General features: G+C 37.0%; 1 protein-coding gene across 1 annotated transcript in view; it reads right to left on the bottom strand.

The window, feature by feature from the left end:
- PTPRR (protein tyrosine phosphatase receptor type R) overlaps positions 1–17,740 on the bottom strand; it is a 274,719-nt gene that overhangs the window by 107,481 nt on the left and 149,498 nt on the right. The window contains exons 10-11 of the mRNA XM_042947172.1: positions 8,766–8,879; positions 5,520–5,675 (exon numbers count right to left, since the gene is read on the bottom strand). Of these exons, the coding sequence (XP_042803106.1) occupies positions 5,520–5,675; positions 8,766–8,879 (270 nt within the window). The remainder of the gene's footprint in view (positions 1–5,519; positions 5,676–8,765; positions 8,880–17,740) is intronic.

A 17,740-nucleotide genomic window follows, 5' to 3' on the forward strand; every position in this document is an offset into this window, starting at 1 on the left:
TAAAATTCTTGAAGAAAAAGAACACCCCTGTCCTTGTAGGTGTCTGAACTTTGAAATCATTGTTAAATTATTTTTCAAGACTTTTTAAAAAATACAACACATTCAATGTTTGTAAATTAGACAAAAATAAATAGTTGCCTTAAAAAATAGTTTATAAAAACTTTTATCCTGGAACTCAAGTTGCTGGGGACTTGAACAAAACAGAGCAGAAAGGATCTTGGAGTTCAATTGTGATTATAAAAATGATTTGAGGCAGACTCCTATTGCTTGCGTAGTTGAATTTCCATTGCCTTTGCTTATAAAACACTGATATGCTCACTGTAACATCTCGCCTACTTTCTAAGACACAAATTCGTAGATATAAGAAATGACTTGTATGTATTTTAAAAATATGTAAGTGGTCAGTTGAGGGAGAATCTGAAAATACTTGCTTGATGAAATGATTAGAAACCAAGTATCCTACTGGAAAGGAAATCTTGCATTCAAGTGGTGACTTGTCTTTTACTCTTTGACCTCAGCCAGATCATATTTAATACAATACCTCTATAAACATAGCTGGAAACTATCAGAAAAAAAAAACAACTCTTGTAGAAACCAGGTATAAATATGGTAATGAGTTTTTTACAGGCAACTAAATAACAACTATTGCTTGCTATAAAAGCAAACTAGTTAAGCCTTCAAGTAGGCAGCCTAAACTTGTCAAATTTAACTATGAGGATCTGAGCTTTAGTTCATGTAAAATTTGGATAAAAAGCAGTGGTTAGGTGGGTGGAAAGAGATTTTGTGTTCCTAACCTGATTTGGTTCCTTTCTTTCTCTTTTTCTTTCTTTCTTTCTTTCTTTCTTTCTTTCTTTCTTTCTTTCTCTTTCCTTTCTGCTATAGTTCGACACCTCTGGAATATCAACATGTTCCTTTCTGCTTAAGACAAATCTGTTTTGTTTTCTCTTTTAACCAAAGTGGTGATGATGGAAGAATTAACCTCCTACCCCCACTCCCCCACTCCTAGTTAGAAAGGCACTTGTTTTGAACTCCTAGAACTTAGTCACTGCGCTTTCTTGGTAAATAGATTTCCTTCTGAGTCATGCTATTACTGCTGAGCACTACTATATTTGTACAGAGATCTAAAAAATTGATAAGGATAGGGTAATAAATGGAAAAGTTTGTAGTTAAGATCCCACAAGTCAAAAGAGTATAATTCACAGGAATCTCCAATCTAACCTTTGCATAAGGTTAATGTGATGCCTTTACAGTTTGTCAAAGGGCTGAGGGTTCAATAATTCAGAGGCTCCACAGTCAGGTCAAACCCAATGCCACTGTATTATCTTTACGTCTTATATCATAGCTACATCTACCTACATGCTTTGCCCTTTAACTCTGTTGCAGTGAAAGAAGCTGATGAATTTTGTTTATTACTTAAAATTTGGGCTGTTTCCTGTATCCACAATACGGCTTCTCTGCATTGTTTAATAATTTGATGCATGATAGTTGTCTTAATTGTTTTTTTTTTTTTTTAAACAATTCTGATCCCAAGTGATGGGAGACATCCCAAATGCTAGAAGACATGATTCAGAGGCTTTAGGAGATATATCTTTTTAGAAGAGATGAAGCACACAGAATAAGAATGAAGTGGAAATATTTTAATTATTTGGTTAATTGCGTTAGGTAGACAAACAAGGTGTATCCTACAACAATATAATTTTGTTAGATAAATGCTAAATGTCCACTGTATTATGCATAAAGTGAACAATTCGTTCTGAATTACCCAACACATGTTATCTTTAATTGTATTCCTCCTCTGCTTTGTATGGTCAGGACTATAATTCTTTAGATTGTTGACTAATGTTCTAGTTTCAAGGAATAATCACCATGCTCATGGGTAATGGTATATATTTATTTGGTATATATTTTTTTCTGTATGTGAATATTCCATGAAAGTATCATTCAGCACCTTGGCCTGTTAGTTAAGGAAGGTAACTTCCTCCTTTGAAACATAAGACCTGCCAAATTGGCATAATTCGCCATTAAACAACAACAGCAAATCCTAGCTCATTTTTGCATTATCAATGTAGAACTTACTATTTCAATACATATTTAATTCAGTCATTAATTAATTTTTAATTAATTTTATTAAAAAATTTAAAAATAGAAACTAAAATAATGAATTTCATTTTATTTCCCTAAGATTTAATTTACTAGGCAACAGGAAGTCTAATTTTATCTTTATGAGCATCTTATAATAAAAAAATATGGGAGTACTTACAATGTTCCAGCTCATAAAAATATATAAAAGAAATAATATCTTTTTCTCCCCCAAAACTTAGATTAAAGTGAAAACAGATGAATAAACAAAAGTAATTCTGTATTTGGTATTTTTGTTTCCCAAGAGTCATTTCCAATTAAATCAAGCAGATAAAGAAACGGCAACGATGGAAAACATGTCCTTCCCTGAAAGTAATGCATATTAACTTAGAAATAGATGCTTTGAGACCGCATTCACAGTGTTCTCTGATCCAGATAAAGGATGAGAAACCAAAATACCAATATTCTTTTTTTTTTTCCTGTTAATAAACATGTTAGCACAGCACAGTGATAATTTGGGAATAAAAATGTGAAAGAATGGGTTGAGGCATAAGTTGTTATCAGCATTAATGACAAAGATGACACAGACGACAGTGTTAATGACAAAGATGAATAAAGAAATGGAGAAACAGAATACCATCACCAGCTTAAACAAATATCAACAAATGCTTTTGCAGTGCCCCTTTGGACCCTATGTTGCTGAGGTTGCCCGGGACCATAGATGGCTTTCTCCTGTTTCTGCATTAGGACTTCAGGTCAGAGGGTAATGCTGGGTCCATTCTAGAAGTGCCTGAACAAAAAGCCGCAAACAATCCATCCTTCTCTCCTTACTGAAATGCCTCATATCCAATTAAAATACTTCCCAGTCTCCTGTCGGTAATATTCTCTAGATTCTAGATTTCCTAGATTTCTAAATTTCTACACTTTCATAAAAAGTATCACATTTTGCCCATCAAGTATACTTCCATTATTCAACTACACTACAGACCTGTGGTCTATGGTGGGCTAATAGTTCTGTGACAAGCTCCTCATTATCACTGGGCTGAGGTGTGTTGGAGGACAAATACTTAATTTTTACTGGTTTTTTTGTTTGGTTTGCAAATCTGGATGACTCACTAAGCTGCTGTATTCCTAAAGCATTCAGAGTGGCATTTAACTCAGAATAAAGCAACAGGGAAGAGTGCTTATAATATTCACTGAAAGATTATGGGAACAAATAAATAAACCCAATGGTCTTTTTAAATTTTACAGCACTGTCCTGGGCAAGATAGTGTGCAAGGCCATCTGTCAAGGGCCTAGATATGGAAATGGTGTTTGGTTGGATACAAAAGGGAAGCCCTTCAGAGTCGCATGCAATCAGGGTTGAGGAGGAGTTTGGGTGTTTAAGCTCATATTGACCTTTTCCCCTGGCCTCTCTGAAGCAGGAAATGAGGGGCTTTCTTTCTCAAAGCTCCTATGGCCCAGTGTGGTAACATTACCATGGATTCTCCTTATCTGCTTATATCTTATTTGCCCTACTAGAAGACAAACTCATTGAAAGCCAAAATTGTATTTTATTTATTTACTTGTTTGTTTATTCATTTATTTGTCCAACTTTGGACACTACCTAGCACACTGCTTGTCTATTTGTGTGCCCATTATATGCCAGCGTCTGAATGAAGGGGTGGAGACAACAGATAAAGTGAAATGGCATATGTTCTCAAGGAGCCTATAGGGTAGAAATAGGTTTGAAGACCAAGATGGGATAAGGGCTTCTTGCACGAAGCTCAGTGAGAACACAAAGCAAGCGCCCACATCTGTGGAAGCACAAGGGAAGGCTTTGCTATAGAGTAGACTGATCTTGAACCACGAAAGGTGTACAGATGGATCAACATATGCACAAGCATGGAGGGAAGAGAGTATGGGGGTGTCCTGGTACTCACTGAGTGTAGAGGTGCTGAAGCCTAAACTAGGAGGGTGTTGTCCAACAATCAGAAAGTCCAGTGCACAAAGGACCATATATCATATTAAGAAATCTAGATGTGATTCTATAGCATTTAGGAAGCCAAAGAAGAATGAAGAATCATGACATTAGGAGAGCACGGCCAGATCTGCTCTGAAAAAGATTACTCTGTGTGACAAGAGGGAAAATCCCTTGTGTGTGTGTTGGGGTTGTGCAGAGCATGGAGAGGGCAAGGAGGAGAGCAAAACTAGATGCAGCAAGACTGGCTGGAGGTTGTTGTTACAGTCATGGCTCAATGATGAAATACATCTTCATTCTGCCAATAAAAAAACTGTCTTGCATTCAAATTATATTTGTTTGGTCCCTACTCCATGTGAGGACTTCCACATAGATTTCTAAAATTTAATTCATATTTCAAGTCTATAAGATAAAACTATACTCCCCCTATCTTTTTTTTTTTTTTTTTACTATACCCATTTTGGATATGAAGAAACTGAGGCTCAGAGAGGCTGATACTATGCCAAAGTATCTCATAGAGATTAAATCACTTGCCCAAGGTCACACACATCTTACGTGCTGGCTTTGGGATTCAAGCTCAGTCTTGGACCAAAGTTTTTTATACCACACCGGTGATATCTGCTGAAATGAGAGGCATTGTGCTTCCCTGAATAGGGGAAGAGACTAGGAGTCGAGATGTCTAGATGTCAAAGGTTGTTTTATACCTCATTTGCTTTGTCACTTTGGTGAAGTCACTTAATTTCTATGAGCCTTACTTTCTATATCTGTAAAATGTTCACATATGCTCCCTCAGAGTCTGAGTCTATGATTCTGTGAATTTAATTAAATGCATTCAGGATGATGATCATTCCAGCAAGTTTGTTAGAATGGGACATAGCAGAAGGTAAAAAGGGACTGAATTTATTCAGGGGCGAGGAGGGTGGAGATGGTGGGGGCAATTTAAAAAGTGCAGATTTAGAAAACACTATGAAGAATACATTCATAGTTCTTAAAATTATGTTCCTCAGAAAACAAGACAAAATAAAACAAAACAAAAACCCCATCTCAAATGAATTCCTAGATTGTGGACAAAGGTAAGTATCTGGCAACCACTGTGACAATGAAGGCAGTGAGGAGTACACCTGTTGAAGAAGAGAATAGAAGGGTGTAATTTTGGACACTTCAGTTTCAAGTAATCAACCGACAAATATATCCAAATGGCTTTTCTTCAACACAATTTACTGGATAAGTCAATAGAAGCTACAAGACCATAAAGATTTGGAGAAGAAAGTGCCTCGGAGTGGAATTTTGATGTGAAAATAAATTCCGTAAGGAACAAACATATTAAGTATGAAGATCAGAGAATTCTGACCCTTAGGGAGATTTTTATTATCAAATAACACACAATAAACAGCTTTCATTTCAACACCTCCCAGAATCGAGTTACCATGTCATGCCAACTGTACACATTTTTAAATGAAATATTCCATGAACAACATACCTCAGGGGAGACTTCTATAATTCCAAATTGAGATAAACTTTGATGTAAGACATTTATATTAAGTGAACGCAGCACTTCCTCAGATGGGAGAGCATCCGAAATTCCTGCTTTTCGGTTTATAGGAGACACAAATAGTTCAACACTGTTCTTCTTTCCCTAGTAAAAGCAAATTATTTGTGTACATTAATAGGCATTTTAAACAGCTTTGGGAAATATTTTCACCTTCCCCCTAGAAACATTAAAGAAAATCAGAACCCTAGAATGTCCAAAGGCATCTTGGCAATCACATTTATTAGTTATCTGGTACACTCAGTATTAACAGCCCAAAGCCTGAGATTTTCCAATGGCCTTCTTTCAATTAGTTGACACTTCAAGATTTGTATCTTTATATTTCATTGGACTCTGGTTTAATTTCCATTCCATGTTGTGATTTTTGAAACATATCGTGTAGACGTTCCTGAAGTCTTTTGTGTTTAAAGAGGCATTTTAAAATAAAATAAATTAGGGACGCCGGGGTGGCTGAGTCAGTTAAGCGTCCCACTCTTGATTTCAGCTCTGTTCATGATCTCACGGTTTGTGAGTTCAAGCTCTGCATCAGGCTCTGTGCTGACAGTGTGCAGACTGCTTGGGATTCTCTCTTTCCCCCTCTCTCTCTGTCCCTCCCCTACTTGCTCTCTCTCTCAAAATAAATAAATAAACTTAAAAAAAAACTTTTAAACCAAATGAATTAAATAAAACCTGTTATAATGGTACAATTATTAGACATCACCACTCCATATATTTTTCTTATAACTTGTATTAACGTAAAGGCTGAACTAAGGAAGGTGATGCTAGATGAACTTTGAAGTTGCTTCCCTGATCCTGTCTTTCACCTCAACTATATTATACTTTTAAAATCTACCCTTGGTAGAAATGCATATGCCGTGCAGTAATATCATGGTACTTTCCTATTAGTATTACCTCCTTAGCTGAAATGGAAACACGGTATTTCTTACCATAAATGGCTGATACGCCACATGCACACACAAACCAAACACCACTCTATTTTGATAGATAGATTCTCTTCTACAACTTATACACTGCACTTATGGAGGGAATTGTTGTTAGTCTTTTCTTGTTGATGCATGGAGTTCGCTCATGCTAGACAACGATCTTTCAGTGCAATTTATCAGAAGTTCAGCCAGGTATAAAATGCATTATCATGCTCACTTCGGCAGCACATACACTAAAATGCAGGGTCAGTGTCCTCCTGGAAACCCAGAAAAAACGTTTCTGTGTTTGCGGGAGATATCAGACAAAGACTAAATACAGCATAATGCTGACGTGAAACATGTTTATAATAATTTAAACAGTTTCTGACCTAATAACCACAATGGTAGGAATAGATGACTTGTTTTGTGCCTGATACACTCCTAGGTACCTTAAATCTGTTATCCATTTAATGCTGAAAACACCTCCAGGGCACAGGTATCATAGTTTCCATTTTGCAAATGAAGAAACGTAAGTGGCTTGCCTAAGGTCACACGGTAAGACATGGTCAGGCTGAAATGCAGTACGGTTCTGTCTGCCTGCCTCCAAAGCACCGTGCTCTACTGCCTCTTGCATCATCATAGCTCCATCTGTTATAATAACTGCTCTTAGAAACAGACATATATAGGGGCACCTCGGTTGAGGCATCTGCCTCTTGATTTCGACTTAGCTCATGATCCTAGGGTCGTGGGATCAAGCCCTGTGTTGGGCTCCACACCGAGCGTGGAGCGTGCTTAAGATTCTCTTTCTCTCTCTTCCCCTCTCCCCCACTCGCACTCTCTTAAAAACAAGCCATATATATATATATATATATATATATATATATATATATATATATAAATGCCACTAACATTCTCTGAGGATAAGCATATACCTCCCTGTGTGTTCCAAAACTATTTTTCATCCCTGCAAAGAGCTATTATGCTCATTAAATCTATACATACAAAAGTATATCCAAGATATCTAAGCATACCTAAAAGATTTACGTCTAGATCTAAGACATCTATAATCCCTGTCTTCTCACTTGAGCCGGCTATGCCCTGGATATAAAAACCAATTTTAATTCTTTCAGGATATTGGGGAGTGTTGTATTTCCTCTTCAATGGTACTGTGTTAAAAACTACAGTTGGGTTTTTTTTTAAGTTTATTTAGTCTCAAGAAATAGTTGACACGGAATGAAAGTTATCATGGGGTCTGAAACAACTCATCCTCCACACACAGAAAAAATTCAAAGAAACAAAAACTCTAAAGCAAAATAAAAAGCAAATTCTTCTCCGTAGCTGAAAATACAGATATTGACGCAATAGACAGATAAGCCTAAGCAGGAGCGTAAGAATTTACAGGAGGGGTATGTGCAGTGAGGTATTAGATGATCCCAAAGCCCCTTTTCACAGGAACTTTAGGTAATTAGATTTTTACAAAGAGAAAATCTTATGATTTGAATTTGCCTTTCTTTGCCTTTGCTCACACCCACCTTCACGTGCAGATGGGAACGTGTAGTTGGATGACATCAAGGTTCCCAAACACTGAGGAAAGGGGGAAAGAAAGGATGTGGGTGACTGATAGATAGGTCTGAAGTGGGCCCTCTACAAAAGATCCTTCGGTTTTACTTCATCCCCACCCCAGATCAGATCCCCATCTAAGTTTTCTCATGACTTCCAGCCTTATCTATTCATGCATTCCATTTGTGCTGCTGTCCTGAAGGGTTGGGTCTTCTTTATTCTTTATTCGAAATCCTCTGCCTTGTGCATTTGGTACCCTTCATCCTGATACACTTGAAGGGTTTAAATAGATACTGTTTGGAGATGGTGTCTTAACTGATGTAGAAGCTCTCACTCTTAAGGAGAATATTTTGGGAGTAGTGTTAGGTTGGTGAGACAAGTATTTTCGGCCCCTCTGTTCATATCTATCGGGATAGTAGCTAGCCCTGAACTATCAGAGAGTTGACAAACTTTTCTGGAAAGGGCCAACTAGCCAAATATTCTAGCCTTCAATTTAGCCAACTACTCAACTATGCCATTGTAGCACGAAAGCAGCCATAGACAATATGTAAACAAATGGGTGAGGCTTGCTCCGATAAAACTTTCCTTGCAAAAAGAGGTGGTATGCCAGATTTGGCTCCTGGGCCATAGAACTGTAGCACGGGGGCTCTTTATTACTAAAGCCTTCAATAAAGATCAAAGTTTGTACTGGGAATGCAAAATGTAGGCATCTTACAATGAGGCGATTGATGTGCACTTGCTGGGGTAAGAGTCCTAAAGCTGCAGCCACTCCTTGGCGGAATATCCGAAGCAAGGTTATGTTCAGCCTGTTTACATCCATTTGCAGCGTCTGAAAAATAGAGGAAAAAATAAATCAAAATTACAGTAAATTTTTGGTTCCACATTCAGTGCCCGCTGATGGCTGACCATGACAATTTCTGTGACTGAGAAATTCATACTCATGGTGCTTTATTGCATTTTTAATGGAGATTAGGGACATTTTATGTGAAATTTTAAATGATGTTAGTTAAAAATATGATGCAATTTGTCTAGGTATAATAAATAAAGCTAGGGAATAATCAATTCATAAGGAATTTCCCTGAAATGTGTGCTGGCCTTTAGCTTAAGGCCAGATGACAGATTGGAGTATACGGCCAAGTACATTTCAGCAATCCAAGCCTTAGGACATCTTTAATTTGTGTTCACACACAGTCACATGCTGTGTAGGTTCTGTGATGCTAGACTTGGCAGTTTCTTTATGTAGTGATCCACTGCCAGTGCAAGGCAAAAGAACAAGGTGCAATAATGCATTTTCAAACTCCGGTAAAGAAGCCAATGGTACTCATAATTTGGTCTAGGGTAAACAGTTGTTTTTCATTTGTTTGGGCAAACACTCTTAATTTTCAGGTTATTTGGGGGGAAAAGCACAGCTAAATATTTAAAAATTCCTAAAATACAAATCAAGTTACAAAATTCATAGTATAGCCTTTGTTTCAGCCATGGGTGGTATTACTACATTTAAAGTAAAATTGTGAACTAGTTAACAAAGTATTTTCAAAAATGCATCATAATCATTTGAGGTAGGTATTTTGCAAGATGGGGAAACCAACTCTTCATGCATTTCTTATATTTTATAATGCTTATTTCATTAACTTGACCATAGCAGGTTATAAAATAGCTGTTAGATGGTTGCAATATCATCTATTCTACAAAGTGGAGCACACCTCTATTTGTGCACTTCTGTGATAAAGAGATTGGCTTACATGCATAATCTACTATAGTATAAACATTCTTACAGGACCTTTTCACAGCTTGTTGTAAAAGGACAATGGAACATTTTCAAGAATTTATTGTTTTTTTTTTTTTAATGTTTATTTAGTTTTGAGAGATGGGGAGAGAGAGCATGAGCAGGGGAGGAGCAGAGAGAGAAGGAGACAGAGGATCCGAAGCAGGCTCTGCACTGACAGCGGCAGGGTTGATACAGGGCTCGAACTCAAGAACTGTGGGATCATGACCTGAGCCGACGTGGTCAAATGCTCAACTGAGAATTTATCGTTTTTTAAGGAAATAATACATAAAGTTATACATAACTTCTATGCATAAAGTTAGTACAAAATAAGTGATTGGAAACTGGACCAAATACTCAATGTTACAGGTATCAGAGGGATTTGGGGAGGTCAAAATACATGAATCAGTTAAATGGTGAACCCAGCTGAAGTTCCCGACTGCTTTTATACCTTAGGATCTTTTTTTTTTTCTTAATTTAATTTAATTTTTTTTTTTATTTTAGAGAGAGAGAGAGAGAACATGAATGGGAGAGAAGGGAAGAGAGAGAGCAAGAGAGAGAAAGAGAGAGGGAGAGAATGTTAAGCAGGCTCCATACTCAGCAAAGAGTCTGATCCCATGACCCTGGGATCATGACCTGAGCTGGAAATAAAGAGTTGGATGCTCAACTGACTGAGCTACCCGGGCACCCACACCTTAGTATCTTTTAATGTTTGCCTAGGGTCAGGGACCATAGAAGTGGGTCACTTAGTAAACTGAAACTGGACTCCTTGCCAAAAACTGAGATCCAGAAAAGGTCAGAACCATTTCAAAACTTTAGCTAACAGTCCAATGATAAAGTACAACTTGCTTCTGAGGAGGGGGAAGGGAGAATTATGTTGGGGGATAGGTAGAAAAGCTATATCAACACCATCAGTGATAACTTTTTTTATGAAATAAAACCCATCAAATGTATATTTGCTATATTATTTTATAATTTATAATTTATAATTGTTTGCTATATTATTCTCTCTACTTGTATATAGACCAACTTTTTTTCTGATATAAAACAGCATAATTTAATACAGAAAAGTAAGACTTGAGCTCAACCCAGAAAGATGATCAGGATTTGGAAATGTAGTAATGAGGAAAGCATTATAGTTTCATGCATGCTTTATGTTCTATGGAAACATGCCTTATGGAAAATCCAAAAGATAAGAAAAACTCAGTCCATCTGGTGGTTCTGAGAAAGAGAGGGCTTCCTTTTGTCCAACAGTTTCCTTTTGGCTCTGCAAGGCGGTGGAAACCACCAACAGATAGGGGACATTGCACCGGAGACTTAACTCCTCTTCCTTTGCAAGGCCAAAGATGGGTTCCTCAGTTCCTGCAAATGCTGATTAGGAACCACTGACTTCTGGCTCACCCCCAGTGTTTGTCAGGCGGGGTGAGCAGGCAGGCACTGCTTCTGATCCCTACGGGCAGGGTTTGGAGCCAGCAGTCTACGCTGGGAACCGAGACTCAAGGGGCTTGCATACACACTTGAGAACTCAATTCCCAGGGTCATGATTAGCTCGAAGCTTGTAACTGTGGAAACAGTATTAAAATCGAAGTTCCCCAGATGAAAATGGTAAATGGAAGTGAAATGGGAAGTCAAGATTAAAAATCACTCAAAATGGCAACTTTCTAAGAAGGCAAAAGCTGTGCATTTGAAACAGGAATTTAGACTACCTAACTAGAGTCAAGAAATTAGTTGAAATAATTAGTTTAAAATTGCAATCAACTGGTTCATTGCATCAAAATATTTGAATAATTTGCCTCAGTTCTCTGCTTGCCTGAGATATCCCCCATAAAATAGTGATACTCAAATGAAGTACAAACAAATAAGTATATATTTGAGGGTCTAACATGTGCCAGAGATTATGTATGAGTGCAACTGGAGAAAAACAAAGGATTTGAGACAAAATGAGAATTTTATTTCAGAAGAAATCAAAGTGTAAGAATTCCTGTAGTTAGAGGATATATGTTCATTCCTTCCTTCTGGATAGGTGCTAGAGATGCACAGCTTCTTTTCCTCCTATCATGTAAAATCATAACAACTATGATAGAATATAAATTTCCATGGCAATAACAATAGTGTCACAACTTCAAAGTTACCATGCAATAATGCAGGATATATTTTAGTCTGAATTCTAAACCCATTTAGTCATTTGTATTATTTAACATACAAATGATTTAAGTTTTTAATTTCAAGAGATTCAAAGGCTCTTTCCAAATGCAAATACCAAGCCATAAAGCTATTCACAGCAGTAAATAATGCAAATAGAGTTACTATCCAAAAACAATCGAGTATTTTATTGGTATTATAAATACATATACAGAAAAAAATGGAACATATTAAAAAATTCAAAGATTTCAAACTCCATCTGTATTTAAATGTTTTTGGCCTCTGCCTCGTTAAGAGAGTTCTGAGTCAACACTCTTTACCTGGGGCCTAGGGTCCACCCCAGCTACCCCACAACCCGGGAAAAAGAGATACTACTTTGTAATAAGACTTTCTTTGATCACTGGATTGTCCACTAAAGTAATCGAAGCCTGTGACCCTTAGACATAAATCAGTCCAGTGGAATTCATTAAAATGTAGTACTTAATTCTATTCACCAGCATTATATTTAAATTAGAAGTATGTGATTGGCTTTTAGCAATTTATTTTTCAAGAACAGGTGAATAATTTTTGCCTGGGAGGGGGGCAGTTTTCTAAATGTTAGACCCCTCTTGATGTAATGCAGCCTGGTCTGCCATCTGATCAAACCCAGTAAGAGTCAAGACCACACCCAGTGGCCCCATTAGGAGGAGGAAGGCCAAATGGTCAACTCTCTTCCTAGCGAGGTGACCTCAAAGCCCCTCAAAGTCTCCGTTCCCAACAGCCACAAAGGAACCCAGCTTCCTCAGGACCAAGCCTGTCAAGAGGAATCTGCCCTATGTCTTTCTAACTTTGTGTGCCCATTGCTACCTGGGACGTCTAACTCCACATTATTAACAAGGAGCATCCCATTTTGTCCAGAGGTTAGATTGTCAAGTGAATTCCCGGAATAAAATCAAAAGTTTCCCTGTTTATGTCTTTGAACCAAGGAGAAGACCCTGACCTATCAGAAGCATTTTATACAATTGCCACGTCCCTTTTTACAATTCTGTGTTGTCCTCTGCTATTTTTAGACAGTATTTTATTTTCTTATTATTTTTAAATGTTTAGTTTTGAGAGAGAAGCAAGGGTGTGAGCGGGGGAGGGGCAGAGAGAGAGGGGGACATGGATCCGAAGTGGGCTCCATGCTGGCAGCAGAGAGCCCAATGTGGGGCTCAAACTCACGAACCATGAGGTCATGACCTGAGTCAAAGACAGAGGCTTAACTGACTAAGTCTCCCAGATGCCCCAATATTATTTTATTTTTATTTTCATATTTTACATTCCCACCTTTCTCAGAATTTTATACCTGCTTCCTTCTACATGAATGTCTTACTTCTTACACTTCAAACTCAATATCACCAACTGAACTTACCTTTTTTCCTCTCCCCCTCTGTGACCAAATTTACACCTATTTCTGTATCCCATATAATGGGATGAAGTCTCATATTTGGGAGTCAATTGACTTGATTTTTTTCCCTCATGCTTCATTCCACCATCCGATTAATTATCAAGTTCTATTTATTCTACCTTTTAAATATCTGTTGAAGGTTGAATCCATTTTCATCTAACATTTCTACCATCTTGGGTCAGACGACTACCACGGCCATCTGGACTGTTTGAATAGAATCTTCATGGGTTGCCAATCTTCTTTGGCTTCTAATTCATTCCCTATATGGACATCATAGTGATCTGTGCAGAATGCTAGCCCAATGGAATCACTACTTAAAATACTTTAAGGAAATCTAACTTTATTTCTTCCTTCTTTTAAAAAATTTTTTGGATGTTCATTTATTTTTGAGAGAGAGACAGAGAGAGACAGAGAGAGACAGAGCACAAGCAGGGAAGGGACAGGGAGAGAGAGAGAGGGAGACACAGAACGTGAAGCAGTCTCCAGGCACTGAGCTGTCGGCACAGCTGACAGTGAGATCATGACCTGAGCGGAAGTCAGATGCTTAACCAACTAAGCCACGCAGGTGCCCCAGGAAAACCCATTTTCTAATGAGAGGTTCTAACTCCTTGGTTCACTGCAATCTCCCTGTCCTTCCAGTGTTACCTCCCAGTCCTTCCCATCATGCTCTTTATCCTCCAGCTGTATGTAAGGTGTATTAAACAGGCCATACCCTTTTGCATTGTGTCAGTGTATATCTGAATCACTGGCTGGGCTTCCTTCATTCTCCCTGGAGACTCAGCTCAAAGACCATTCTGTCAGCCTTCCACAACCTTGCCTTCCTCCTCCTTTTGTTTGCATCTTTCAGTTCTCCAAGAGTATTCCATGTTGGACTTTAGTTATATTTTGTTTAAGTTTTTATAATAAAAACTTCATACTTATTATTAAAAAAATCAAGGTACAGAAAGATACATAGTAAAAAGTGAAAACATGCTTGTCCTTTCAATATCCAGAAATAACACTGCTTCCTGTGTATCATTCAAATATTTTCTATACATATATTATATAAAAATAACATGTATATATTATACATCATGTTTATCACTGTTAAGTACAAATAAACAACACATATCATTCCACAATTTGCTTTTTTCACTTATTAATATATCTGGGATATATTTCTATATTTATAATATATACTGTAATCAAATATCATGTTTAGATTCTTATCTAATAATGTCTTACTTTTAATAGGCTAGTTTATCCCATTCACTTTCATTATTTTAACAGACCTAGATGTGTTGTATTATTTTATGTTATCTTTTTAAATCTGTTTTTATTTTTCCTTAATTTTCTATCTTTTGCATTGTGGTCTGGTTTGTTGTTGTTGTTCTGTATTTTTTTCTTCCAGTGTCTATATTTATAGTATGAAATAATATATGTCAATGTATTTAAACTTTTATTTCTTGATTTATAGACTTTAGAAAGTATTTATTAACTTCCTGCTATGAAAAACAAAGACAATGTACATCTCTTCCCACCAATTCTCATGATCATCTCCCAGTTTTTATAATTATGTTATTATTTTTATATTGTTATGTTTTATATATTTACATTATATTCTTGTAATAGAGACTACTCATCCAGCCTATTGCCTCCTCCTGGAAACTCAGCCCATTTACAACTAGGTGAAGCCATGTGATAGTTCTCACCAATTATTATAACTGAAAGTGAGGTGATATTTTCAGTCTGAGGCAGTTAAGAATGAGGCTGCCTTCTCTATCTTTCTCTCTTCTCTCTGTCTACAAGCTGGATGGTTCCAGGGTGACTCTCAGACTGTGAAAATGGTGGAGCCACACAAAGGCAGATACCTGGCACCCCAAAACACTGTATGACACAGAGGCCCTGCCCAACACCCCTGATTAAACAACGACATGAATTAAGCATAAACTTTTATTGTATTAAGTCACTCGGATACTGGGTTGTGTTAGCATTATTTACACTGATGAATATGTTTTGTAATTATAATTTTTAAAGTTCTATAGTGTTAGTTAAATATTCAAATGGATTCAGTGGTCATGATCAGCCTTTTTAAATAGGAGTGCCACTATTCCTGAGTTCTTTAGTTTGCTATATCTCTTATTTAGCCGGATTTCATTATCAAATAGCTTCTTTCAAGCAGGGTTCATGAGTGCTATATTTCCTGAGGCATCATATGTTTGAGAATGTATGTGGTGTTTGTAACAGTGACAAGTTGGCTGGATATTAAATTCTTGATTCAAGCTTTATTTTTATTTTTTGCCTTTGAACTCTGCTATTATTCCAACACCTTCTGGTATTGAAAGTTGCCATGAAAAATACCTTGGCTTGAGGCTAGCCTGTCTTGTAGATAACCTGCTCTACTGTTTCCATCTGAAATCTGACAGGGGTTGTCATCTTTCAAGTTAAAAATTTTCATCAGGGTATTTCCTTGGGTTGATAGTTCCTGCAGCCAGCCATGCCCTTGAAGTCTACAGATTTCAGATTCTTTATTTCAGAAATATTTTCTCCTATTATACATTTGAATGATTTTTCTTTGACATAATTTTTTAGTTCATCCTCAAGGACACAAATTGTGCAATTATATAAATTTTTTTGTCTTTCTAACTACTTTATTTTGTGTACTTATTTTCTCTTACCACTTGTATGTCTTTATTCAATTGAAATTTTCTCAGGCATATGCTTTCAGCAGAATCTGTTCTATCCTTTTTGTTTCTAATGTGGTTTTGATTTCTGTAATATGTGTTTTATTGTTATCTTCTTGTATCTTCTGAGTTCTGCTGGCTTGCTCTTTGTGATGCCCTAGACAAGATATGTTCTCTCTTCACAGTTTTAGACAAGAAGTGACAGAAAACTTTTGTTAATAGTTTCTCTGCCTTTTGTATCTATTTTTAAGTCTATTTTTTCCTGAGTTCAGCTTCTGTTTCTCTCTTAAAATGCTCCTGGCTTTCTATCACTTTTAGGGTTAAATTCAATTAGGGCCTCCAAGGCCTTACTGGCTCCTGTTCCTTCTGAGCCTCATATCCCTCCCTCAAGCCGTTTCTCAGACAAGCCTCCCTCATTTTTACCTCATGGCATTGGCATCTTCTTGCCCCCTGAAGAGTTGTTCAGTATCACTGTATGGTGGCCCTCTCCAGTCAGGCAGCTTTCAGTTTAAATGCGACTTTCCTCAGAGATACCTTCCCTGGCCACCACCTATCACATCACTGTGTTGTCTTCTCCTCACGGTGTTTATCACTATCTGACAGTTTCTTGTTTCTTTTATTTCTTCCCTTACTAAAATGTGAGCCCCACTGGTGTGGGACCTTGTCAGTCTGGCTCTGTGCTATATCCCTAGGACCTGGAACAGTACCTGGCACATAGTCAGTATTAAAAAAAAATCTTTGTGGAATGAAAGAATACATGAATCATCATAATCAACATGGTGTTGTTACTAATTGGAAGAATCTGGATTCCATGGTAGGCGTAGAAAGTTTACAAAACCGGGGCACTACTTTTGAGGGGTTATATCTGGTTAAGTAGTTCACCTGAAATGCCTAATCATTCAAAAACACACAGAATTGATTTAACACAACTTATATTTGATTTGTAATTAATATGTCTCTGTTTGACTTTTCCACCGTTCAGAAAAAATAAGTTCATTTCATCTTATCAACTTTCTTTATTTTTTTAAGAATTTTTAAAAAAAAATGTTTATTTTTGAGAGAGAGAGAGAGAGAGGGAGGGAGTGAGCAGGGGAGGGGCAGAGAGAGAGAGGAGGACAGAGGATCTGAAGGGGGCTCCGCATTGTCAGCAGAGAACATGATGCAGGGCTCAAACTTACCCATTGTGAGATCACCTACTGAGCTGACATTGGACACTTAATCGACTGAGGCACCCAGACACCCCTCATCTTAAAACTTTCTAAAGCTTGCTTCTCATAGGCAAAATCAATGTAATTTTTTCTGAGTTGTGTGCCATATTGGTTGTAAATGGAATTCAAAAATCAGTGTTAGTGTCTATCTCTTGTGGCTAATTTGAGAGTTTTAAAGTTCATCTTTCTAATGATAAGAATTAAATATAGTCATGATAGAAGCTTTAGACAACACAAGAATTAGTAAAAGAAGTAAATATTATTCTTAACACTTTATCCCATTACCCTTAAATAAAAATTGTGGTGTTTTTAGTGTTAGCTTTTTTCTGATACATAGGCAGGCAATACAATATAATGTAATATACATGTGTATATATTAGATATACCCAGATGTATCATACAAATATTTATCCATTTTAATGTGATGCTGTAACTATCATCTTTCTATAGCTTTCTTCCTTCCATGATGTTAGGAGGAAACACTTA

The sequence above is a fragment of the Panthera leo genome, chromosome B4 (assembly GCF_018350215.1).
Source record: "Panthera leo isolate Ple1 chromosome B4, P.leo_Ple1_pat1.1, whole genome shotgun sequence".
Taxonomy (NCBI): Eukaryota; Metazoa; Chordata; class Mammalia; order Carnivora; family Felidae; genus Panthera; species Panthera leo.